Source organism: Nerophis ophidion, linkage group LG23 (genome assembly GCF_033978795.1).
Source record: "Nerophis ophidion isolate RoL-2023_Sa linkage group LG23, RoL_Noph_v1.0, whole genome shotgun sequence".
In the NCBI taxonomy this organism is placed as follows: domain Eukaryota; kingdom Metazoa; phylum Chordata; class Actinopteri; order Syngnathiformes; family Syngnathidae; genus Nerophis; species Nerophis ophidion.
In genome coordinates, this window is record NC_084633.1 from 39917254 (window position 1) to 39942590 (window position 25337).

Genomic DNA, 25337 nt, shown 5'->3' on the forward strand with positions numbered 1-25337 from the left:
CAATGTATTCCAAAGCTTTGGAGGGACCAACCTAAAAAACAACAAATTCAATTCGCGTCGCCTAGTTGATCTGAAAACCCTATGGAAGCGCTGTCTTCTTCAATATCTCCCCCGCCCACACCCACCGGAACGAATACACATATCTGTTGTTCTGCTTAGCCTGAGACAGGAAGAGATAAGAAGGGAGTACAGCTACTTCTTACATTCCTAAAGCTTCAAGGTTAACACACACAGTTTACTAGCGGACAACCAAAAAGAGAACAAATGGAAAAACACTAGCTGTTTTCAAATATGACTATGAATATAAAGAAATGACTATTAAATATGGATATATGTAGATGTCTATCTCCGTCACTTTCCCTGGCTATTGTTGAATGTGCTGAAAAAGTATGTGGGTGTACACAAAATGATGCACATCCCGATCATCAATCTTGTTTAATTCATCATTTTCAAAAACAATGGGCTTTGTGGACTTGGAGAAAGCATTGGACGGTGTCCCTCGGGAAATCCTGTGGGGAGTACTCAGAGATTATAGGGTATCGGACTGTCTGATTGTGGCGGTACGCTCCCTGTATGGCCAGTGTCAGAGCTTGGTCCGCATTGCCGGCGGTAAGTCGGACACGGTTCCAGTGAGGGTTGGACTCCGCCAAGGCTGTCCTTTGTCACCCATTCTGTTCATAACTTTTATGGACAGAATTTTTAGGCACAGTCAAGGCGTTGAGGGGATCTGGTTTGGTGGCTGCAGGATTAGGTCTCTGCTTTTTGCAGATGATGTGGTCCTGATGGCTTCATCTGGCCAGGATCTTCAGCTCACCCTGGATCGGTTTACATCCGAGTGTGAAGCGACTGGGATGAGAATCAGCACCTCCAATTCCGAGTCCATGGTTCTCGCCCGGAAAAGGGTGGAGTGCCATCTCCGGGTTGGGGAAGAGACCCTGCCCCAAGTGGAGGAGTTCAAGTACCTAGGAGTCTTGTTCACGAGTGAGGGAAGAGTGGATAGTGAGATCGTCAGGCGGATCGGTGCGGCGTCTTCAGTAATGCGGACGTTGTATCGATCCGTTGTGTGGAAGAAGGAACTGAGCCGGAAGGCAAAGCTCTCAATTTACCGGTCGATCTACGTTCCCATCCTCACCTATGGTCATGAGCTTTGGGTCATGACTGAAAGGACACGATCTAGGGTACAAGCGGCCCAAATGAGTTTCCTCCACCGAGTGGCGGGTCTCTCCCTTAGAGATAGGGTGAGAAGCTCTGTCATCCAGGAGGAACTCAAAGTAAAGCCGCTGCTCCTTCACATGGAGAGGAGCCAGATGAGGTGGTTCGGGCATTTGGTCAAGATGCCACTTGAACACCTCCCTAGGGAGGTGTTAAGGGCATGTCCAAGATGTAGGAGGCCACGGGGAAGACCCAGGACACGTTGGGAAGACTATGTCTCTCGGCTGGCCTGGGACACCTCGGGATCCCCCGGGAAGAGCTAGACCAAGTGGCTGGGGAGAGGGAAGTCTGGGCTTCCCTGCTTAGGCTGCTGCCCCCGCGACCCGACCTCGTATAAGCGGAAGAAGATGGATGGATGGATGGAAATAAATACATACAAAGTGAATACAAATTTACCATTTCATTTCTGCTACAATGTGAGAAAAAATACAGAGCTAAATATAATACAAATGAGCTAAATATACAAAATATTTCAGCTGGAAAAGTGTGATTTCTTTTTTAATCACAATAAATTGCTTGCATATTATAAATTAATTTGGAAGTTTTTTCCACACAGAAATTTTACTGTCAGAATGTCATAAAATATTACATTTAAAAATGTTTTTCTCAAATGCACTTGTTTGTATGCTCAAAACTGGCTAACAGTCTGGACTAAAGTAGTATAATCCCTGCTCAAACTTTTACATTTTCTGTAACATTTATATTTCAATTTCATGTTTGGATGTACAAAAAGGGGCTTCACGGTGGAAGAGGGGTTAGTGCATCTGCCTCACAATACGAAGGTCCAGAGCAGAGGTGGGTAGTAACGCGCTACATTTACTCCGTTACATCTACTTGAGTAACTTTTGGGATAAATTGTACTTCTAAGAGTAGTTTTTATGCAACATACTTTTACTTTTACTTGAGTATATTTATAAAGAAGAAACGCTACTTTTACTCCGCTCCATTTATCTACAATCAGCTCGTTACTCGCTACTTTTTTTTTTATGGATCTGTTAATGCACGCTTTGTTTGTTTTGATTTTGTCAGACACACATTCAAAGTAGGAACTACGCATGCCTGCGTTTCACCAATCAAATGCAGTCACTGGTGACGTTGGACCAATCAAACAAAACCAAACGGTCACGTGACCGCCACACGTCAAATCCGACCTAAAAAAGTTGAAAAACGTATTGGGGTGTTACCATTTAGTGGTCAATTGTACGGAATATGTACTGTACTGTGCAATCTACTAATAAAAGTTTCAATCAATCAATCAAAAGTGTAAAGGAAAAAAGACACTTTTTATTTCAACCGTACTTCCCGTCAAAAGCCAAAAGACTGATCGCACAGTTCCTGTCTTCACAATAAAAGCGGCGCTCCATCTTGCCTGCACTAACAAAATAAGAGTCTCTGAAAGCCAGCGCAAACAAGCTAGCAAGCTACGGAGTTTGCCGCCAATGTATTTCTTGTAAAGTGTATAAAAACGAATATGGAAGCTGGACAAATAAGATGCCAAAAACCAACGACTTTCATGTGGTATTAGACAGAAAAGAGGAACTTTTTTTCTCCTCCATTTGAAAATATGGACATTATCAGCACTATACTGTCTGATTCCAATCAATGCAAGTCATCAGAATCAGGTAATACACCAACTTATATTCTTGTCTTCATGAAAGATAGGAATCTATATGTTAAACATGCATGTATATTCATTAAAACACCTTTAACATGTCAACAAAAACGGCAAAATAAATAACTATAAATTATATACTGTATGTATATCTATATCTATATCTCTCTCTCTATATATATATATATATGATATGTGTGTATATGTATATATGGTCATTTATTAAGTAATTGATATACGTTGAAAAACTTATTGGGGTGTTACCATTTAGTGGTCAATTGTAGGGAATATGTACTGTACTGTGCAATCTACTAATACAAGTTTCAATCAATCAATCAATCAATCAATGCCTACTGAGGCTATGGTGCTGTTAAGTTATTGTGGCTCGATTTTCCTTAATATTTTTATTTTAATGTATTATTATTTAATATGTATTATTGTTTTAGTTGCTTACGAGATATTCCTGGCTATGAATTTGCTCATTGCTATTTTTATGTTTTTGTGCATTATTTGTTGCCGTAATCATTAAACAAACAGGTTACTCATCAGTTACTCAGTACTTGAGTAGTTTTTTCACAACATACTTTTTACTTTTACTCAAGTAAATATTTGGGTGACTACTCCTTACTTTTACTTGAGTAATAAATCTCTCAAGTAACAGTACTCTTACTTGAGTACAATTTCTGGCTACTCTACCCACCTCTGGTCCAGAGTAGTCAGGGTTCAATCCCGGGCTCCGGATCTTTCTGTGTGGAGTTTGCATGTTCTCTCCGTGAATGCGTGGGTTCCCTCCGGGTACTCCGGCTTCCTCCCACTTCCAAAGACATGCACCTGGGGATAGGTTGATTGGCAACACTAAATGGTCCCTAGTGTGTGAATGTGAGTGTGAATGTTGTCTGTCTATCTGTGTTGGCCCTGCGATAAGGTGGCGACTTGTCCAGGGTGTACCCCGCCTTCCACCCGATTGTAGCTAAGATAGGCACCAGCGCCCCTCGTGACCCTTAAGGGAATAAGCGGGAGAAAATGGATGGATGGGTGGATGTACAAAAGGCAAAAGCAATGAAGTTGTCAGGTTGTGTAAATGATAAATAAAAAGAGAATACAACAAATCCTTCAATTGAATAGACTGCAAAGACAAAATATTTCATGTTCACACTGAGAAACTTTGTTATTTTTTGTGCAAATAATCATGAACTTAGAATTTTATTTTAATTTTGACCAGTGTGTTACATGGCCATTCCTTTGAACAACACTCAGTAAAGGTTTGGGAACTGAGGAGACACATTTTTGAAGTGGAATTCTTTCCCATTCTTGCTTGATGTACAACTTAAGTTGTTCAACAGTCTCCTGCCTCATATTTTAGCCTTCATATTTTCATTGTCTGGACTACAGGAAGGACAGTCTAGTCCCAACACTTTTTTACTATAAAGCCACACTGTTGTAACACGTGGCTTGGCATTGTCTTGCTGAAATAAGCAGGGGCGTCCATGCTAACGTGGCTCGGATGGCAACGTATGTTGTTCCAAAACCTGTATGGACCATTCAGCATTAATGGTGCCTTCACAGATGTGTAAGTTACCCATGCCTTGGGCACTAATACAGCCCCATACCATCAATCAATCAATCAATCAATGTTTATTTATATAGCCCCAAATCACAAATGTCTCAAAGGACTGCACAAATCATTACGACTACAACATCCTCGGAAGAACCCACAAAAGGGCAAGGAAAACTCACACCCAGTGGGCAGGGAGAATTCACATTCATACCATCACACATGCTGACTTTTACACTTTCACCCTAGAACAGTCCGGATGGTTCTTTTCCTCTTTGTTCCACAGTTTCCAAAAACAATTTGAAATGTGGACTTGTCAGAACACAGAAACACTTTCCCACTTTGCACCAGTCCATATTGTATGAGGTCAGGCCCAGGGAAGCGTTTCTGGGTGTTGTTGATAAATGGCTGTGGCATTTTATAGTAGAGTTTCAACTTGCACTGACAGATGTAGCGAACAACTGTAGTTACTGACAGTGGTTTTCTGAAGTGTTCCTGAGCCCATGTGGTGATATCCTATACACACCGATGTGGCTTTTTGATGCAGTTGCGCCTGAGGGGTCCAAGGTGCGTAATATCATGGCTTACGTGCAGTGATTTCTCCAGATTCTCTGAACCTTTTGATGATACTACGGAGCGTAGATGGTGAAATCCCTAAATTCCTTGCAATAGCTGCTTGAGAAATGTTGTTCTTAAACAATTTGCTCAGGCATTTGTCGACAAAGTGGTGGCCCTCACCCCGTCCGTTGTTTGTGGGATGGTGCCTCGTCTGAGCTGCTGTGATTTACAATAGATTACCATAGTAACTGCTATACCTTCCGACCATTGAAATACTTTCTGTAGTTCAAATCTTACAATAGTTTGAAAACATCACTGCACATTATAACGGACGCTACTGTTTCAGTCTTAAAGATCTAAAAAAATTATTTGGGAATGTCCGGCTGGCCGGATAGAAAAGCTTAAATGGTCCAGGTCTGCTCTAGTGCAGGGGTCACCAACGCGGTGCCCGCGGGCACCAGGTCGCCTGTACGGACCAGATATGTCGCCCGCTGGCCTGTTCTAAGAATAGCTCAAATAGCAGCACTTACCAGTGAGCTGCTTCTATTTTTTAAATTGTATTTATTTACTAGCAAGCTGGTTGTTACGTCTGTTCGGCATCGTGGTGCCGGGTTCGATTCCCTCGAGGATGCGTCGAAATAGAACACATCAAAGGTAAGGTTGAACTATTTATTTGAATAACAAAAGGTGCTAGAAAACAAAAATACTGGAGCTAAGGAAAGGCAAACAAAAGACGCTAGCACGAAAGCTAGGATAAACAAATAGTAAATTAAACTGGCACATAGGCACACAAAGGGGAAAACAAAACATTTAGCATGAGAGCTAAGAATAAATAAAATTGCGCAGCGTGAGAGCTCGCGAGAATAATACAGGAATTGCATGTAAGCAAAAGTGCAAAGCAGACGTACCGTTGTGTGAAAACAAACTAGAGTCCCAGGCAGAAGAATAAAAAGAGGAAGGCTTATAAAGGGAAGGTGATTAACAGAGAACAGGTGTGCAGGAACCGGGAGTAACAGCTGAAACTAATAAGTAACCATGGTGATGCACTAAACAGGAAATAAACGGATCAAACGGAGAATAAGAACAAAGATGGAAAAATAAACAATAATATGTGAAGATCCGAGTCACGGATCGCAACACTGGTCTCGACATTTTTAATTCTAAGAGAGACAAAACTCAAATAGAAATTGAAAATCCAAGAAAATATTTTGAAGACTTGGTCTTCACTTGTTTAAATAAATTCATTTATTTTTTTACTTTGCTTCTTATAACTTTCAGAAAGACAATTTTAGAGAAAAAATACAACCTTAAAAATGATTTTAGGATTTTTAAACACATATACCTTTTTACCTTTTAAATTCCTTCCTCTTCTTTCCTGACAATTTAAATCAATGTTGAACTAATTTTGTTTTTTTTATTGTCCATCCATCCATCCATTTTCCTACCGCTTATTCCCTTTTGGGGTGGCAGGGGGCGCTGGCGCTTATCTCAGCTACAATCGGGCGGAAGGCGGGGTACACCCTGGACAAGTCGCCACCTCATCGCAGGGCCAACACAGATAGACATACAACGTTCACACACTAGGGACCATTTAGTCTTGCCAATCAACCTATCCCCAGGTGCATGTCTTTGGAGGTGGGAGGAAGCCAGTAAAGAATAATAAATATATTTTAATTTAATTCTTCATTTTAGCTTCTGTTTTTTCGACGAAGAATATTTGTGGAATATTTCTTCAAATTTATCATGATTAAAATAAAAAAAAATATTCTGGCACATCTAGAAAATCTTTACAATCAAATTCAAATCTTATTTCAAAGTCTTTTGAATTCCTTTTAAAAAATTTGTTCTGGAAAATCTAGAACAGGGGTCGGCAACCCGCGGCTCCGGAGCCGCATCAACTCTTTGGCAACTTTGATGCGGCTCAGCTGCATAATCGCCTTTAGTTGCCAGGCAGTCAGCCTGGCGACATTACCCTCTAGCCAAGTTTTGAACCTCCGCTGTGAGCGCCCTTCGTTTGTTCCTTTTTTCGAGTTAAGATTAAAGGATGTCATTACCTTCACATTGTGTCCCATCCGGTCGCTTTGCAAAACGGGAAAACAAACCGCACCATACTCCAAGTCCAATAGCTGAACACCATCTGTGGGACGTTCCAAATAAGTCTTTGATGAGCATTCCTCAATTTTCTCACTCCTTTTTGCCACTTGTGCCAGCTATTTTGACACATGTTGCAGCCATCCAATTCTAAATGAGCTAATATTTGCAAAATAAATAACAAAGTTTCTCAGTGTGAACATGAAATATCTTGTCTTTCTATCTTTCTCTGGTGTATCGTAAAATTCGTAAAACGATGGCAGCGACTCAAGGAGCCCAAAGGCTGTTAGTCGCAATAGAAGGTTTGGGCAGGGCTGTGGGAACACAGACTGTGACGATTTCTGAACTAAATCGCATGATGGAAGTTTGCTGAAAAGGAAGATTGAGTTGAATTTGAGAGAACAGACAAGCCATTGTTTTGTCTGTTCGCGAAAAACCAACATCCTAATCTACGATTTGACTCCCCCGAATGGCCTTGACAGGACCAGGCTGTTCTGAAAACATCCCCCAGAGGCCACCTCAATGATGGACGGTTTTGACCTCCCTCCCTTCTCAACGACACCTGGAGTCGAACTTTTTCAGTTCGGCCTCAGTCTACAAAAACATTACACCATCACACCCAAGACCATTGGGCACACACGCACACACCTCCCCTCCCCCACCCCACGTCTTCACCACCGGTTGTTTTCCCCTCGGGGCCTTCAGGGGCTCCAACCCCCCCGTGCAAGTTGTCGTGATTAAATGTAATGTGTTTATGTGTGCATTGCAAATGAGGTTTTTGTCCCTTGGACTTGACCTGGACCCCCTCCCGAGGGTCCAGCCGTTGACTGAGATTGTTTTACTCTTCCCCCCTTTCCCAATATCCCCTTTTTCCCACCTTTTTTAAGGAGTGCTGTAAAATGGCTGATCCGTTGGCGGTCCCGTCTTGTCCCCCTGTAACGTATGTCTGCTCTTAGTGGGGCTGTGCCGAAAATTTACTTTTGACTGACAAGCTTTATTTTGTCCATTCCCACATGTACAAGACACAAGAACTGAAATTACATTTTCGGCACAGTCCGGCTAAGACCAGACATACGTTACAGGGGGGACAAGACGGGACCGCCAACGGATCAGCCACTTACGGCGCTCCTTAAAAAGGTGAGAAAAGGGTGACATTGGGAGAGGGGGGGAGAGTATAACAAATATCAGTCTAAGGCTAGACCCTCAGGAGGGTCCAGACTGAGTCCAAGGAAAAAAACTCACATAGCTTGGCACACATTAAACATGGTACATATAATCACACCAACTTGCAACAGAGGGGGGGGGGTGAGTTGAAGCCCTGGAGGCCGGCTGCCGGTCTAGACCACTACTCAGCCATCCACAACCCCAGAGGAATTAAGCGGTGGTGAGGGCGTTGATTTTGGGGCGAAGGGCGTGTGCGTCATGTTTGCCCAATTAACTTGGGAGAGATGTTGAAATGTTTTTGTGGACTGGGGCCGATCTCAAAGTTTGACACCAGGTGTTGTTGAGAAAAAGGAAGGTCAAAAGCGACCATCTTTGAGGAGTCCTCGGGGGGGTTCTTCAGAACAGCCTGTTCCTGATTGCATCAAGGCCATTCGAGGGAGTCAAATCGTAGATTAAGATGTTGATTTTCTTCGAGAAGTCGAAAACAATGACTTGCCTTCTGTGTGTGTCCTTGCTGGATCTCTCAATTTCAATTTAATTATTCCTTCTCAGCAAATTTCTCCAAGATGAGATCCATTTTGCGATTCAGATCAGAAATGGCTCCAGTCTGTGTTCCCACAGCCCGACCCAATCCTTCCACTGCGTTGAACAGCCGTTGGGCCCCTTGAGTGGCTGCCATCGTCTTCCGAATTTGACAATACACCAGAGCAATGCCCAGCCCAATCAGCAGGTGTCCTGCGATCACAGTTCCAAATAGGCAAATGTCTTCCACGTCCTCGATGGAAAGGGCTGAGAGGCACATGGGCCTCCGTTTTTCCTACGAATCTCTCACGTACCCCGCAGCAATGGTTCCATCAGAGCAGCCAGGCTCCCCCGGGCCTCTTTTCCTTGTCGAAAAGATTGTATCAATTTCGTCGATGGTCCAGCTGATCATATTCATATTGATGTTTACATCGGAGGACAGCGCAAAGAAAGAGGCTTTAGAAAACTTCAGACAAAGACAAGGACACAGAAAGCAAGCAGGGAAGGAGGAAGCGGAGAAAAACACGACCACTCTCACCAAGAGGCAAGACAGTTCTTACAGTATGTGTCTTGTGCATGTTAAGAATTGACAATAAATCATTTCCATTCCATTTCCATTGTGCAGTCTATTCAATTGAATATAAGTTGAAAAGGATTTGTTGTATTCTCTTTTTATTTACCATTTACACAACCTGACAACGTCACTGCTTTTGGGGTTTGTACATAGAACATTTATTTCCTCCAAACAGTTGAAGTTGTGTGATTAATTCCAAGTGATGAATGTCATGAGTTGATCAGGAGGTCTGACATCCCAGGTCATAGTTCCATGCACAGATCCACGTGAGTATGCAAAGTGACAACATTCCAGCTCCAACTAGGTCTTAAATAACTCCCGCAGTTTTATGTCCTCATCTACACTTTGATTTCCTCCTCTTCTTCCGAGAAGCTGTAGGACGTTTTGGAAAAGCTCCTCTTGACGGCGCCTCCCCCGTAATGTCGAGACAGAATGTCCGCCGCCTTCTGGAAGCGCTCAGACTCCATGGCGGGTTCCGCCCTGGCAGGAGACGTGTGACGAGACCCGTCCTCCTCCGTCCTGCTGGTGCTGCGGGGGTCCTCCTGAGACCCGTCCTCCTCCGTCCTGCTGGTGCTGCGGGGGTCCTCCTGAGACCCGTCCTCCTCCGTCCTGCTGGTGCTGCGGGGGTCCTCCTGACCATTGGCGTTCCTTTTCGGGGAGTTATTGGAGCTGGCCACGGGGCTGAGAAAAGTCTCTGTTGCGGAGCAGCCGTCCTCCTCCTCACCTGCGGTCTGCTGGTCCAACAAGCCCAGGATTTCAGTCATCAGGGAGGGCCCCAGGTCCAGGCTGAAGGAGGTCAGGGAGTCCGAGCGGGTCGGGGCTTTGCCACGCTGCTCGCGCACAGATCTTCTGAGGACGTCTACGTCTGGGAACGCTTTGTCCGGGCGAGAGAAGCGCGGCAGCGTGACAAATCCGGACTGGAGACCTGCAAAACACGGAAAAAGACGTTTAGGTGCCTCAAAGTGCGTGAAAGCACAAAACCTCCAGGATGAGACCTGATAGGGAAGACCCGTCTTTAATCATATATTTGTTTCGGGCCCAGCAGTACTCAGTTGTAGTACACTTTTCCACCACTTGTGGCAGTAGTAATAACTTTTCTAGACACTCAAAGCGCTCGAAGAGAAGTGGGACTCATCATTCATTCACACCTGGTGGTGGTAAGCTACATCAGTAGCCACAGCTGCCCTGGGGTAGACTGACGGAAACGTGGCTGCCAGTTTGCGCCTACAGCCCCTCCGACCACCACCTATCATTCATTCATCATTTATTTACCAGTGTGAGCAGCACCGGGGGCAAAGGGTGAAGTGACCAGCCCAAGGACACAACGGCAGCGATTTTTGGGATGTCAATAGGTGGGAAGCGAACCCGCAACCCTCAGGTTTCTGGCCGGCCGCTCTACCCACTACGCCATGCCCCCCACAGTGACACACCTAACAAACAGGAGCTGAAATCATAGAAAAGTTCCTCAAGACCAAAAAATATGACTAAAGCAAAGAAGCTGTATTTTCATTTCCACTTAAATTTTATTGACATAGAAATAATATTACTGAATAAATTTAATTTTATTTATTTTTTTTACTCCATTTTTATGATTCCTTTCTTTTGCAGTATATTTAATTTTTCTAATCAGCCTGACCTATGCCTTGACCGTAATGCCTGCAATTAACACGACGTTTCATATCCCTTGGGGACGGCGTGGCGAAGTTGGGAGAGTGGCCGTGCCAGCAATCTGAGGGTTCCTGGTTCAATCCCCACCTTCTACCATCCTAGTCACGTCCCTTGTGTCCTTGAGCAAGACACTTTACCCTTGCTCCTGATGGGTGGTGGTTAGCGCCTTGCATGGCAGCTCCCTCCATCAGTGTGTGAATGTTTGAATGTGTGTGTGAATGGGTGGATGTGGAAATACTGTCAAAGCGCTTTGAGTTCTTTAAGCGTGTAGTAAACAGTGTGTATAGTTTTTTGTAGTAAAAAGTGTGTACAGGTGTGTGTGTAGTAAAGAGTGTATACTTGTGTTTAGTAAAGAGTGTGTACAGGTGTGTGTGTAGTAAAGAGTGTGTATAGTTGTGTGTAGTAAAGAGTGTGTACAGGTGTGTGCGTAGTAAAGAGTGTGTACAGGTGTGTGTGTGTAGTAAAGAGTGTGTATAGTTGTTTGTAGTAAAGATTGTGTACAGGTGTGCGCGTGTAGTAAAGTGTGTACAGGTGTGTGTGTAGTAAAGAGTGTGTATAGTTGTTTGCAGTAAAGAGTGTGTACAGGTGGGTGTGTGTAGTAAAGAGTGTGTATAGTTGTGTGTAGTAAAGAGTGTGTACAGGTGTGTGTGTGTAGTAAAGAGTGTGTATAGTTGTTAGTAGTAAAGAGTGTGTACAGGTGTGTGTGTAGTAAAGAGTGTGTATAGTTGTGTGTAGTAAAGAGTGTGTACAGGTGTGCGCGTGTAGTAAAGAGTGTGTACAAGTGTGTGTGTGGTAAAGAGTGTGTATAGTTGTGTGTAGTAAAGAGTGTGTACAGGTGTGTGTGTAGTAAAGAGTGTGTATAGTTGTGTGTAGTAAAGAGTGTGTATAGTTGTGTGTAGTAAAGAGTGTGTACAGGTGTGTGTGTGTAGTAAAGAGTGTGTATAGTTGTTTGTAGTAAAGATTGTGTACAGGTGTGCGCGTGTAGTAAAGTGTGTACAGGTGTGTGTGTAGTAAAGAGTGTGTATAGTTGTTTGCAGTAAAGAGTGTGTACAGGTGGGTGTGTGTAGTAAAGAGTGTGTATAGTTGTGTGTAGTAAAGAGTGTGTACAGGTGTGTGTGTGTGTGTAGTAAAGAGTGTGTATAGTTGTTAGTAGTAAAGAGTGTGTACAGGTGTGTGTGTAGTAAAGAGTGTGTATAGTTGTGTGTAGTAAAGAGTGTGTACAGGTGTGCGCGTGTAGTAAAGAGTGTGTACAAGTGTGTGTGTGGTAAAGAGTGTGTATAGTTGTGTGTAGTAAAGAGTGTGTACAGGTGTGTGTGTAGTAAAGAGTGTGTATAGTTGTGTGTAGTAAAGAGTGTGTACAGGTGTGTGTGTAGTAAAGAGTGTGTATAGTTGTTTGTAGTAAAGAGTGTGTACAGGTGTGTGTGTAGTAAAGAGTGTGTATAGTTGTGTGTAGTAAAGAGTGTGTACAGGTGTGTGTGTAGTAAAGAGTGTGTATAGTTGTTTGTAGTAAAGAGTGTGTACAGGTGTGTGTGTGGTAAAGAGTGTGTATAGTTGTTTGTAGTAAAGAGTGTGTACAGGTGTGTGTGTAGTAAAGAGTGTGTATAGTTGTTTGTAGTAAAGAGTGTGTACAGGTGTGTGGGTGTAGTAAAGAGTGTGTACAGGTGCGTGCGTGTAGTAAAGAGTGTGTATAGTTGTTTGTAGTAAAGAGTGTGTACAGGTGTGTGTAGTAAAGAGTGTGTATAGTTGTGTGTAGTAAAGAGTGTGTACAGGTGTGCGCGTGTAGTAAAGTGTGTACAGGTGTGTGTGTAGTAAAGAGTGTGTATAGTTGTTTGTAGTAAAGAGTGTGTACAAGTGTGTGTGTGTAGTAAAGAGTGTGTATAGTTGTGTGTAGTAAAGAGTGTGTACAGGTGTGTGTGTGTAGTAAAGAGTGTGTATAGTTGTTAGTAGTAAAGAGTGTGTACAGGTGTGTGTGTAGTAAAGAGTGTGTATAGTTGTGTGTAGTAAAGAGTGTGTACAGGTGTGCGCTTGTAGTAAAGAGTGTGTACAAGTGTGTGTGTGGTAAAGAGTGTGTATAGTTGTGTGTAGTAAAGAGTGTGTACAGGTGTGTGTGTAGTAAAGAGTGTGTATAGTTGTTTGTAGTAAAGAGTGTGTACGGGTGTGTGTGTAGTAAAGAGTGTGTATAGTTGTGTGTAGTAAAGAGTGTGTACAGGTGTGTGTGTAGTAAAGAGTGTGTATAGTTGTGTGTAGTAAAGAGTGTGTACAGGTGTGCGTGTGTAGTAAAGTGTGTACAGGTGTGTGTGTAGTAAAGAGTGTGTATAGTTGTTTGTAGTAAAGAGTGTGTACAGGTGTGTGTGTGTAGTAAAGAGTGTTTATAGTTGTGTGTAGTAAAGAGTGTGTACAGGTGTGTGTGTGTAGTAAAGAGTGTGTATAGTTGTTAGTAGTAAAGAGTGTGTACAGGTGTGTGTGTAGTAAAGAGTGTGTATAGTTGTGTGTAGTAAAGAGTGTGTACAGGTGTGCGCGTGTAGTAAAGAGTGTGTACAAGTGTGTGTGTGGTAAAGAGTGTGTATAGTTGTGTGTAGTAAAGAGTGTGTACAGGTGTGTGTGTAGTAAAGAGTGTGTATAGTTGTGTGTAGTAAAGAGTGTGTACAGGTGTGTGTGTAGTAAAGAGTGTGTATAGTTGTTTGTAGTAAAGAGTGTGTACAGGTGTGTGTGTAGTAAAGAGTGTGTATAGTTGTGTGTAGTAAAGAGTGTGTACAGGTGTGTGTGTAGTAAAGAGTGTGTATAGTTGTTTGTAGTAAAGAGTGTGTACAGGTGTGTGTGTGGTAAAGAGTGTGTATAGTTGTTTGTAGTAAAGAGTGTGTACAGGTGTGTGTGTAGTAAAGAGTGTGTATAGTTGTTTGTAGTAAAGAGTGTGTACAGGTGTGTGGGTGTAGTAAAGAGTGTGTACAGGTGCGTGCGTGTAGTAAAGAGTGTGTATAGTTGTTTGTAGTAAAGAGTGTGTACAGGTGTGTGTAGTAAAGAGTGTGTATAGTTGTGTGTAGTAAAGAGTGTGTACAGGTGTGCGCGTGTAGTAAAGTGTGTACAGGTGTGTGTGTAGTAAAGAGTGTGTATAGTTGTTTGTAGTAAAGAGTGTGTACAAGTGTGTGTGTGTAGTAAAGAGTGTGTATAGTTGTGTGTAGTAAAGAGTGTGTACAGGTGTGTGTGTGTAGTAAAGAGTGTGTATAGTTGTTAGTAGTAAAGAGTGTGTACAGGTGTGTGTGTAGTAAAGAGTGTGTATAGTTGTGTGTAGTAAAGAGTGTGTACAGGTGTGCGCTTGTAGTAAAGAGTGTGTACAAGTGTGTGTGTGGTAAAGAGTGTGTATAGTTGTGTGTAGTAAAGAGTGTGTACAGGTGTGTGTGTAGTAAAGAGTGTGTATAGTTGTTTGTAGTAAAGAGTGTGTACGGGTGTGTGTGTAGTAAAGAGTGTGTATAGTTGTGTGTAGTAAAGAGTGTGTACAGGTGTGTGTGTAGTAAAGAGTGTGTATAGTTGTGTGTAGTAAAGAGTGTGTACAGGTGTGCGTGTGTAGTAAAGTGTGTACAGGTGTGTGTGTAGTAAAGAGTGTGTATAGTTGTTTGTAGTAAAGAGTGTGTACAGGTGTGTGTGTGTAGTAAAGAGTGTTTATAGTTGTGTGTAGTAAAGAGTGTGTACAGGTGTGTGTGTGTAGTAAAGAGTGTGTATAGTTGTTAGTAGTAAAGAGTGTGTACAGGTGTGTGTGTAGTAAAGAGTGTGTATAGTTGTGTGTAGTAAAGAGTGTGTACAGGTGTGCGCGTGTAGTAAAGAGTGTGTACAAGTGTGTGTGTGGTAAAGAGTGTGTATAGTTGTGTGTAGTAAAGAGTGTGTACAGGTGTGTGTGTAGTAAAGAGTGTGTATAGTTGTTTGTAGTAAAGAGTGTGTACAGGTGTGTGTGTGTAGTAAAGAGTGTGTATAGTTGTGTGTAGTAAAGAGTGTGTACAGGTGAGTGTGTAGTAAAGAGTGTGTATAGTTGTTTGTAGTAAAGAGTGTGTACAGGTGTGTGTGTAGTAAAGAGTGTGTATAGTTGTTTGTAGTAAAGAGTGTATACAGGTGTGTGCGTGTAGTAAAGAGTGTGTACAGGTGTGTGTGTAGTAAAGAGTGTGTATAGTTGTGTGTAGTAAAGAGTGTGCACAGGTGTGTGCGTGTAGTAAAGAGTGTGTACAGGTGTGTGCGTGTGTGTAGTAAAGAGTGTGTATAGTTGTGTGTAGTAAAGGGTGTGTAGAGGTGTGTGTGTAGTAAAGAGTGTGTATAGTTGTGTGTAGTAAAGAGTGTGTACAGGTGTGTGCAGTAAATAATGTGTACAGGTGTGTGTGTGTAGTAATTAGTGTGTACAGGTGTGTGCGTGTAGTAAAGAGTGTGTATAGTTGTGTGTAGTAAAGAGTGTGTACAGGTGTGTGCAGTAAATAATGTGTACAGGTGTGTGCGTGTAGTAAAGAGTGTGTATAGGTGTGTGTGTGTAGTAAAGAGTGTGTACAGGTGTGTGTTTAGTAAATAGTGTGTACAGGTGTGTGTGTGTAGTAAATAGTCTGTATAGTTGTGTGTAGTAAAGAGTGTATACAGGTGTTTGTAGTAAAGAGTGTGTATAGTTGTGTTTAGTAAAGAATGTGAACAGGCGTGTGTGTGTGTGTATGTGTGTGTGTGTGTGTGTGTGTGTAACAGGTGTTGCCAAGGGGATTTCAGATGAGTCCAAAGAAGGCTGCATGTAAGCTGGTTGTCATGGAGGATTGAGGGAATGATGTTGAAAGATTGCCAACAAAGTGCCTCTTCGTGTGTGTGTGCGTGTGAGTGTGTGGGTGTGTGTGTGACATTTATTGTGTTGTTTTTGTCTGCAAGTGTTCACAGAGTCAGAGAGTGAAAAGTGTGAGCAGCAACTGGTCATCATTTATTGCGTGCTGGATTCTCTGTAACACTCTAATGTGATTTTTCTCATACTTAAAAAGGAAGTGCACTTTTTTGGGAACATTGCTTATCATTCACTATCATTATGACGGACAAACATCATGACAGACATGACAATGGACTTTTTAAAGATAAAAGTCTGCTTACAGCACAGACAATGGGAGGTCCTCTATTACGCCCATAGTATATATATATATATATATATATACATATATATATCCTATACATTTATTGATGTACATACTTATTTATATATTACTTTTATACAATAATTAATATGATTATTGATTAGTGTAACTAGATATTTAGAGAATGTGAAAGTTGGACTCCGAGCTTGGTTATGTGACAAGGTAGACTGAAAAATCAAAGCATGCGGGGCCCATTTTCATATTTTTTGTTTTAAAAACCAATGCAATATATGCATAAAAAATATACATTTAGGCCTCCACTCAGTTATGATCCTGGGGACCCCAAAGGATTTTGGTCCAAAAAATATATTAAAAAATGTGTCAATATTCAGTATTACTATTTTCATTATCATTCAAGTTATAAATCTCTAGATCAACATTAGGAAAAAAAAATTGAAAAAACACAAAATATGCAATATTTTCACCCAATAACTTTTTTAGGTGAAATATTTGAGATTATATGATAATTGGAGCCTTAATTTTGGATTTTGATTCATTATCATTTTTTGAGCAATGACACTTAAAAACAAATCACACTAAAATAATTGGGGATCCAAAAGTGTCCTACTCATTAAAGTGTTAAAAAATAAATTATACATTTTTTTTACTGTTTACTTTTAGCACAATAATCTCGAGATCAACTTCAGATATATCTGTCAATTTTAAGTTTTATTTTTGTTTATGTCTTTTGTTTGTATGTTTTAGGCCCTTCTTTAAAAAAAACAGCTCAGTTTTTTATATGGCAAAACACAAAATATGTAACATTTCCCCCAAAATATATTTCAAAGTGGAATATTTAATGTGACGTAATCGGAGCTTTGAATAGGTCAATAATTCAAAATAACATTGATTTTGATTCATTATTATTTTTTTAAAGAAAGAAACAGCCTGCATGGCAGCTTTGTGTTATTAGAGTAATTAAGCATTGCAAAAATGTATTGTTACATTTCACCTGTTTGCTCTTTTACACCACTTTTTAAGTTTTAATTTTTTTTAATTTTTTTTAAAAAAATGGGCCGGAGGGCATTAACAAATTAGCTGGGGGGCACAAATGGCCGCACTTTGGACACGCCCCTTTTAAATGCTGGCTCCACCTGTTGCTGGTCACGTGACTGCAGTGCTCTGTTTGGCGGGTTTCTGACGAACTCATCGAACGAGGAACAAAGTTGCTCGCCGGACACCAACTTTATCTTTGGTTTAGAACCCTCGTCAGTTGTGAGTTAACATATTTCTGGATTAATGCTTGAAACGTGGCTGTGCCCATTCAAAGTCGTAGCGCTACATGCTAACTTAGCGTGCTAGCCTAGCGTGTTAACTTAGCATGCTAGCCTAGCGTGCTAGCTTAGCATGCTAGCCTAGCGTGCTAGCTTAGCATGCGATCGATGATGTCTGAATATCTTAATTGACGAATTTGAAATATGAAAGTAATGTAAACTTGGTTTAATGCCAATTGATAGATGTATAAAGTGAACTTCTGACCTCCCACTTAAGAAGTTTGACTTTGAATGGATTTATTTGTATCAAGAGATGTACTGTAGAGGTTAATGTTATTCTTTTATTATGAAAGGTTTTGTTTGACACTGAATTTATTTAACATCATTTTTTGCGTTTGAGTTTTATTTTGTGAACTGAACTTTTTATTTATTTATTTATTTATTATTATTATTATTTTTTAACTACATCAAATCATGCTAACTATTTCATTAAATAAAATTCAGGGTCGAAAAAATGTGCTTCTTCAAGAAGCGATCCGTCCTGACTCAGAAGCAGCCAAGGAGGTGCCAAGTTGCAAGTCACGTGACACGGGTCCTGCAAAACAGCATCAACAAAGCAATTAACTGGACTAGATAGTAGATCTCTATCTGGGCTGTAATACCACATAATTAACAAAACAGCATAAACAAAGCAATTAACTGGACTATCTGGGCTATAATACAACATGATTAACAAAACAGCATAAACAAATCAATTAACTGGACTATCTAACTGGGCTATAATACCACATAATTAACAAAACCGCATCAACAAAGCAATTAACTGGACTATTTATCTGGACTATAATACCACATAATTTAACAAAACAGCATCAACAAAGCAATGAACTGGACTAACTATCTGGGCTAGAATGCCACATAATTAACAAAACAGCATAAACAAAGCAATTAACTGGACTAATACTGGGCTATAATAGCACATGATTAACAAAACAGCATCAACAAAGCAATTAACTGGACTATCTATGTGGGCTAGAATACCACATAATTAACAGAACAGCATCAACAAAGCAATTAACTGGACTATCTGCCTGGGCTATAATAGCACATGATTAACAAAACAGCATCAACAAAGCAATTAACTGGACTATCTATGTGGGCTAGAATACCACATAATTAACAGAACAGCATCAACAAAGCAATTAACTGGACTATCTGCCTGGGCTATAATACCACATAATTAACAAAACAGCATCAACAAAGCAATTAACTGGACTATTTATCTGGACTATAATACCACATAATTTAACAAAACAGCATCAACAAAGCAATGAACTCTACTAACTATCTGGGCTAGAATGCCACATAATTAACAAAACGGCATAAACAAAGCCATTAACTGGACTATACTGGGCTATAATAGCACATTATTAACAAAATAGCATCAACAAAGCAATTAACTGGACTATCTACCTGGGCTAGAATACCACATAATTAACAGAACAGCATCAACAAAGCAATTAACTGGACTATCTACCTGGGCTATAATACCACATAATTAAAAAAACAGCATCAACAAAGCAATTAACTGGACTATCTGCCTGGGCTATAATACCACATAATTAACAAAACAGCATCAACAAAGCAATTAACTGGACTATTTATCTGGACTATAATACCACATAATTTAACAAAACAGCATCAACAAAGCAATGAACTCTACTAACTATCTGGGCTAGAATGCCACATAATTAACAAAACGGCATAAACAAAGCCATTAACTGGACTATACTGGGCTATAATAGCACATTATTAACAAAATAGCATCAACAAAGCAATTAACTGGACTATCTACCTGGGCTAGAATACCACATAATTAACAGAACAGCATCAACAAAGCAATTAACTGGACTATCTACCTGGGCTATAATACCACATAATTAAAAAAACAGCATCAACAAAGCAATTAACTGGACTATTTATCTGGACTATAATACCACATAATTTGACAAAACAGCATCAACAAAGCAATGAACTGGACTAACTATCTGGGCTAGAATGCCACATAATTAACAAAACAGCATAAACAAAGCAATTAACTGGACTATACCTGGGCTCTTATACCACATAATTAACAAAACAGCATAAACAAAGCAATTAACTGGACTATACCTGGGCTATTATACCAAATAATTAACAAAACAGCATACACAAAGCAATTAACTGGACTATCTATCTGGGCTATAAGACTTAAACTTCCTTTTTATTGTCATTCAAATAATAAAACATAATTAACAAAACAGCATAAACAAAGCAATTAACTGGACTATCTATCTGGGCTATAATACCACGTAATTAACAAAACTGCATAAACAAAGTAATTAACTGGACTATCGACCTGGGCTATAATACCACATAATTAACAGAACAGCATCAACAAAGCAATTAACTGAACTATATCTGGGCTATAATACCACATAATTAACAGAACAGCATCAACAAAGCAATTAACTGGACTATCTACCTTGTCTATAATACCACATAATTAACAAAACAGCATCAAAAAAGCAATTAACTGGACTATTTATCTGGACTATAATACCACATAATTTAACAAAACAGCATCAACAAAGCAATGAACTGGACTAACTAGCTGGGCTAGAATGCCACATAATTAACAAAACAGCATAAACAAAGCAATTAACTGGACTATACCTGGGCTATTATACCACATAATTAACAAAACAGCATAAACCAAGCAATTAACTGGACTCTACCTGGGCTATTATACCAAATAATTAACAAAACAGCATACACAAAGCAATTAACTGGACTAGCTACCTGAGCTATAATATCACATAATTAACAAACCAGCATACACAAAGCAATTAACTGGACTATCTACCTGGCCTATAAGACTTAAACTTCCTTTTTATTGTCATTCAAAAATTAAAACATAATTAACAAAACAGCATAAACAAAGCAATTAACTGGACTATACCTGGGCTATTATACCAAATAATTAACAAACCAGCATACCCAAAGCAATTAACTGGACTATCTATCTGGGCTATAATACCACATAATTAACAAAACAGCAACGCAATTAACTGGACTATCTATCTGGGCTATAATACCACATAATTAACAAAACAGCAACGCAATTAACTGGACTATCTATCTGGGCTATAATACCACATATTTAACAAAACAGCATAAACAAAGCAATTAAGTGGCCAACGCTGGGCTATAATACCACATAATTAACAAACCAGCATCAACAAAGCAATTAACTGGACTAACTATCTGGGCTATAAGACTTAAACTTCCTTTTTATTGTCATTCAAATACTAACACATAATTAACAAAAGAGCATAAACAAAGTAATTAACTGGACTATCAAACTGGGCTATAATACCACATAATTAACAAAAAAGCAATTAACTGGACTATCGACCTGGGCTATAATACAACCTAAATAACAAAACAGCATCAACAAAGCAATTAACTGAACTATCTATCTGGGCTATAATACCACATAATTAACAAAACAGCATAAACAAAGCAATTAACTGGACTATCCACCTGGGCTATAATACCACATAATTAACAAAACAGCAAATCAATTAACTAGACTATCTATCTGGGCTTTAATACCACATAATTAACAAAACAGCATAAACAAAGCAATTAACTGGCCATCGCTTGGCTATAATACCACATAATTAACAAAACAGCATCAACAAAGCAATTAACTGGACTAACTACCTGGGCTATAATACCACACAATTAACAAAACAGCATAAACAAAGCAATTAACTGGACTATCTGGGCTATAATACAACATTCTGTTGTATTATAGCCCAGATATAATACCACATAATTAACATTTCAATGCGGCCCGCTGGATGTTTTCAAATTATAGAAATCATTCCAATGGTTAAACTCTGCACTTCTGAGTGACATACTGTTTGCTACAGTATGTGTTGGCTAATGGCGTTCAGGTCAACTCAAAGAAGAAGACACGTTTGGATGCGTACAGCGCCCATAGAACAGTCATATATCGAAGTGGATAATTTTTTATCCTTTTGCCTTTATTTTTCTCAGTGTTTATTGCATCTTTCTTGCTCTTTTTTGATTATAAAAAGAGGTGGTCTGTAGTAGAGGAGCAATGTTCATATATTTTAAATATTCAGTATTTTATTGTTCATAGTTAGTATTATAAATCCCACATTCTGTATTTTTTATGTACATTTGAGTGTCTTTTTCAGTAAAACACTAAACAAACCATCTCAAAAACTTTAGTCATTTTACTGAATTATGTAAATTAAAATGTACCTAAAAATATAAACTGTGATTCACAACATAAATGATGAACAATGAAACACTGAATATTGAGAATATACACTGCACTCCTGCAGACCACCCCCTTAATCGACATATTTTCTAATCGAGCAACAAACACAAACATGAGTGAAAACAAAACAAAAAAACAACCACAAATTGCAGGGTTTCCCGCAGCGCTTTGTTGTTAAGGCGGGCGCCTTAACAAAGAGCCACCGCCTTATCTAAAGTCTTAACAAGCTGCTACGTCTCGTTTTGCCTCTGCCTCTGTCAGTACATCTCTACAGCACCCAGCATTGTCCCACCCACACAACCATCTGATTGCTTACACGCGGAGCGGTAACAGCCAATCAGCAGTGCGTATTCAGAGCGCGTAGAGTCAGTGCTCCTGCGGTGGGGTGAGCAGAAAGGTGTCAACTACTAGTAACATCACGATGTGCCCTTTGACGTTCCAGAAACATAATCGGCAGCTCAGCTCGCTCGCGGTCCTTGAGGTGAAGGTTAATTATATTTTAGCGTAACGTTAGCTCACTGTGCAGTGTGTATGTGTGCGCATGTGTGTGTGTTGCGCCCCTCATGAAAAGCCCTGTTTGTCTGAGAGAAAGACAAGCATTATTGACCTACAGTTAACAGCTAAGTTATTTCTCTCGACCCTTTTCTGTGTTGATTGAGCTGTGTTGAAGCAGCAAAAAAATTACATAATGTTAAATGAAGAGTTTCTGTCTCTGATAGTTGATAAAATAATGTAAGTGCATCATAAAGCCTACATCAACTCCATGGTGTTCAGGGATGAATAGTCACTCCTATTGCTATTGTACTATTTTTTTTCAGCTATACTTACATTAATCATTAGTAATGTAGCAGCCTAGTTTTGAATGGCAGGGTCCCTGATATCACATGTTGATAACAATATAACATTTAGATAATAAAAATCAACTACTGGCTTCCCAAATGCTGTAATAAATTACGCATGATGAGTTGAACATATGTCAGCATGTGGCACCACTTTTTACTTTTTTTTTTTTTTTTCAAACGCTTATTGCAAACGCTTACTTACAGTAAGTCATTAATTTCACTTAGTAAGTCATTATTTTGTCATTATTGTGACTTAGCAAGTCATTATTTTGTCATTATTGTAACTTAATAAGTCATTATTTTGACTTAGTAAAATATTAAGTCACAATATTGACTTACTACTTATCATGCTAGACCCACTCGATGTCCATTGCATCCGGTCTCCCCTACAGGGTGGGGTCACCCACATCTGTGATCCTTTCCACTGGAACCATTTCTATAGTTTGAAAACATCCAGAGAGCCTGATTAAAATGTTAATTATGTTGTATTATGTCCAGTGACCCATGTCACGTGACTTCAAACTTGACACCTCATTGGCTGCTTCTGAGACAGGCTCGATTGCTTCCGTTTCAATTGACCCGAAGTGAGACTTGCATTTTAAAGAAACACATTTTCATACGCAAAATTTTTACACACATTTTTTTTTCTTTCTGTTAAATTCAGCATAAAATTAAAACGCCAAATATTCAGTGTAAAAAAAAAAAAAAAGCTTTTGTAGTAAAGACACAATTTAACTGCCCTAATGGATTGCATGCATGTACATTTTTGATACTGCTCTGTGAAATGTGGCCATAAGTGTGTAATGTATTTAATGTTTTGATATTGCTGTGTAAAATGTGTCAATTGTTGTACAATTTAATTATTTTGAACACTTTTAATCTAAATGTATTTGAGTGCTAATTTGTGTTTTTCAACCTAGATCAGATTTTATCCATTGCTGATTTTCTTCTCAAAATGACGGCGAGCTACCTACACATCGCTTTGCGGTAGGAGATATTATTAATACTTTTTATTTATTGTACATATTTATTAATGATCTATTGTAAGTTGCATTTACTTCTGTGACGACCTTCTTAAAGTTTTGGACTCAATCCGAAATATCAAATAGCTAAAATGTGCCAAAATGTGGAGAGAGAGTCCAGTTATGTGTGGTGCATGGACATTTTTTTTTAGATATCCACAACGTTCAGTGAGCCGGTTGTGTTTTTATGTTGGTTGCAGTTCATGCCAATAGTAGGAAAGGTTGTTTGGATTGGGTCATACATAAAAATGCTATGCTGTATACACTTCAAATGTCAAATCCATGGTCATCACCCTGACATACTGAAGATGTCCACATAGTTGCAGCAATTGGGTTGTCAGAAGTTTTAAACAAAGCAGTAGACGCCGTGGGCCAGTTTGGAAACCCCTGCACTATCCACTTTAACCACTCGATGGCAGTAGAGTGAATATGTTGCGTGACAATTCCAACATTGACTACAGCATCAGTTGCTTCGTAGAATGGGGCTTCCAATCATTTTCAGCAGTGTGCAAAAGGAGTAACCCCCCTTTTCCTCTTACGTGAGACCCACCCATTAATGGGGCCATATGAGTACAAAGCCCTCATTGCCATGATCTCACCGTACGTGCAGATAGAGCCATCTGTTGAGCTGATGGAGTTTGGGATAGTGAGCCTTTGCAGGGATCCGTTTGGAGAATCCAGGTTGAGTTGAGGCAGCGAGATGGCGTTCTTGATGATGGGCGAGATGTCTGGCGGCGGCGACGAGAAGTCCCGCGCTTCTCCCCGCGGCCCGGAATTCTTCCGTATGTGCCTGAAAGTGCGCGTGAAAAAGCTATTGGACTTGGAGCTCTGTGCCGAGTCCGGGCTGCCCGGTTCCTTGGCGCCGCCGTAGTTGCTCAGGAAGGTAGTGTCTCCAAACACGTCCCCGCCGCGGCCCACGTGCATGGTGTGGCGGAAGTCGCCCATCGGCGGGCTGATCATGTCCACGGACAGGTCGCGTTTGAAACGACGGCGCTCCTGGGAGCCGGACACCAGGCCCTTGATCCCGGGACGCTTGCCTCGACTCATGTCTGATGGAATGTTGGACCGGAAGTTTGTGTCCCAGGTCTGATCACAGGTCAGTTCAGGTCCACTGCGGACAAAAGAAAACCAAATTAGTAGACTTAGACAATCTTTTAGTCTTTACTTCGATCTTTAGAACATTTAATTGTCCTGCCTTTCACATTTGAATAAGGGTGGAGAGAGTGTTTTTCCCATCATGCATTGTAGTGGATTTAAATAGGTGTCATTTTGATTTATGTGTGCTGAATGAACATATTTCTTTTTTTTTATAATATCCACTAAGTTCAGTGAGCAGGTTGAGTTTTGTGTTGCACCATGAGTGGGAAAGGTTGTTTGGATTGGGTCATATAAGTGAATGCTGTGCTGAGGGCACTTCCAAGTTAAAATCCTCCATGGTCGTGGATCTGGAATCATGAAGATGTCCACGTGAGTCGCAGCCATTAGACTGTCAGCAATTTTTAAATGAAGCCCTTGAGTGCACTTCATTTCAAACTACGCTAATCCTTCTAAGTGACAAAAAACATCGGAGCTAGTCCTGCAGGGGCCCTAAAGAAGAAAAAAATGAAATTTCAATATGTTTGGACGCCTTTTGAGGCCTACTGAAAGCCACTACTACCGACCAGGCAGTCTGATAGTTTATATATCAATGATGAAATCTTAACATTGCAACACATGCCAATACGGCCGGGTTAGTTTACTAAATTGCAATTTTAAATTTTGGACGGGTATCCAACTGAAATGTCACGGTATGATGATGCCTGCACGTG

At 40.3% G+C, this 25337-nt stretch overlaps 1 protein-coding gene and 1 long non-coding RNA gene across 5 annotated transcripts in view; one reads left to right on the plus strand and one right to left on the minus strand.

Moving 5' to 3' along the window:
* Window positions 1-9369: 9369 nt before the first annotated feature.
* cdc42ep1b (CDC42 effector protein (Rho GTPase binding) 1b) overlaps window positions 9370-25337 on the minus strand; it is a 38683-nt gene continuing 22715 nt past the window's right edge. For all 4 annotated transcript variants that reach the window (XM_061884561.1, XM_061884563.1, XM_061884565.1 and 1 more), the window contains 2 exons: window positions 24129-24640; window positions 9370-10213 (listed from right to left, as the gene is read on the minus strand). In XM_061884561.1, coding sequence (XP_061740545.1) covers window positions 9627-10213; window positions 24129-24640 — 1099 coding nt within the window. In that variant the 3' untranslated portion in view covers window positions 9370-9626. The remainder of the gene's footprint in view (window positions 10214-24128; window positions 24641-25337) is intronic.
* The window catches only part of LOC133541271 (uncharacterized), a 43495-nt gene continuing 35371 nt past the window's right edge, over window positions 17214-25337 (plus strand). The window contains exons 1-2 of the long non-coding RNA XR_009803821.1: window positions 17214-17309; window positions 23428-23494. This is a non-coding gene — a long non-coding RNA (uncharacterized LOC133541271). The remainder of the gene's footprint in view (window positions 17310-23427; window positions 23495-25337) is intronic.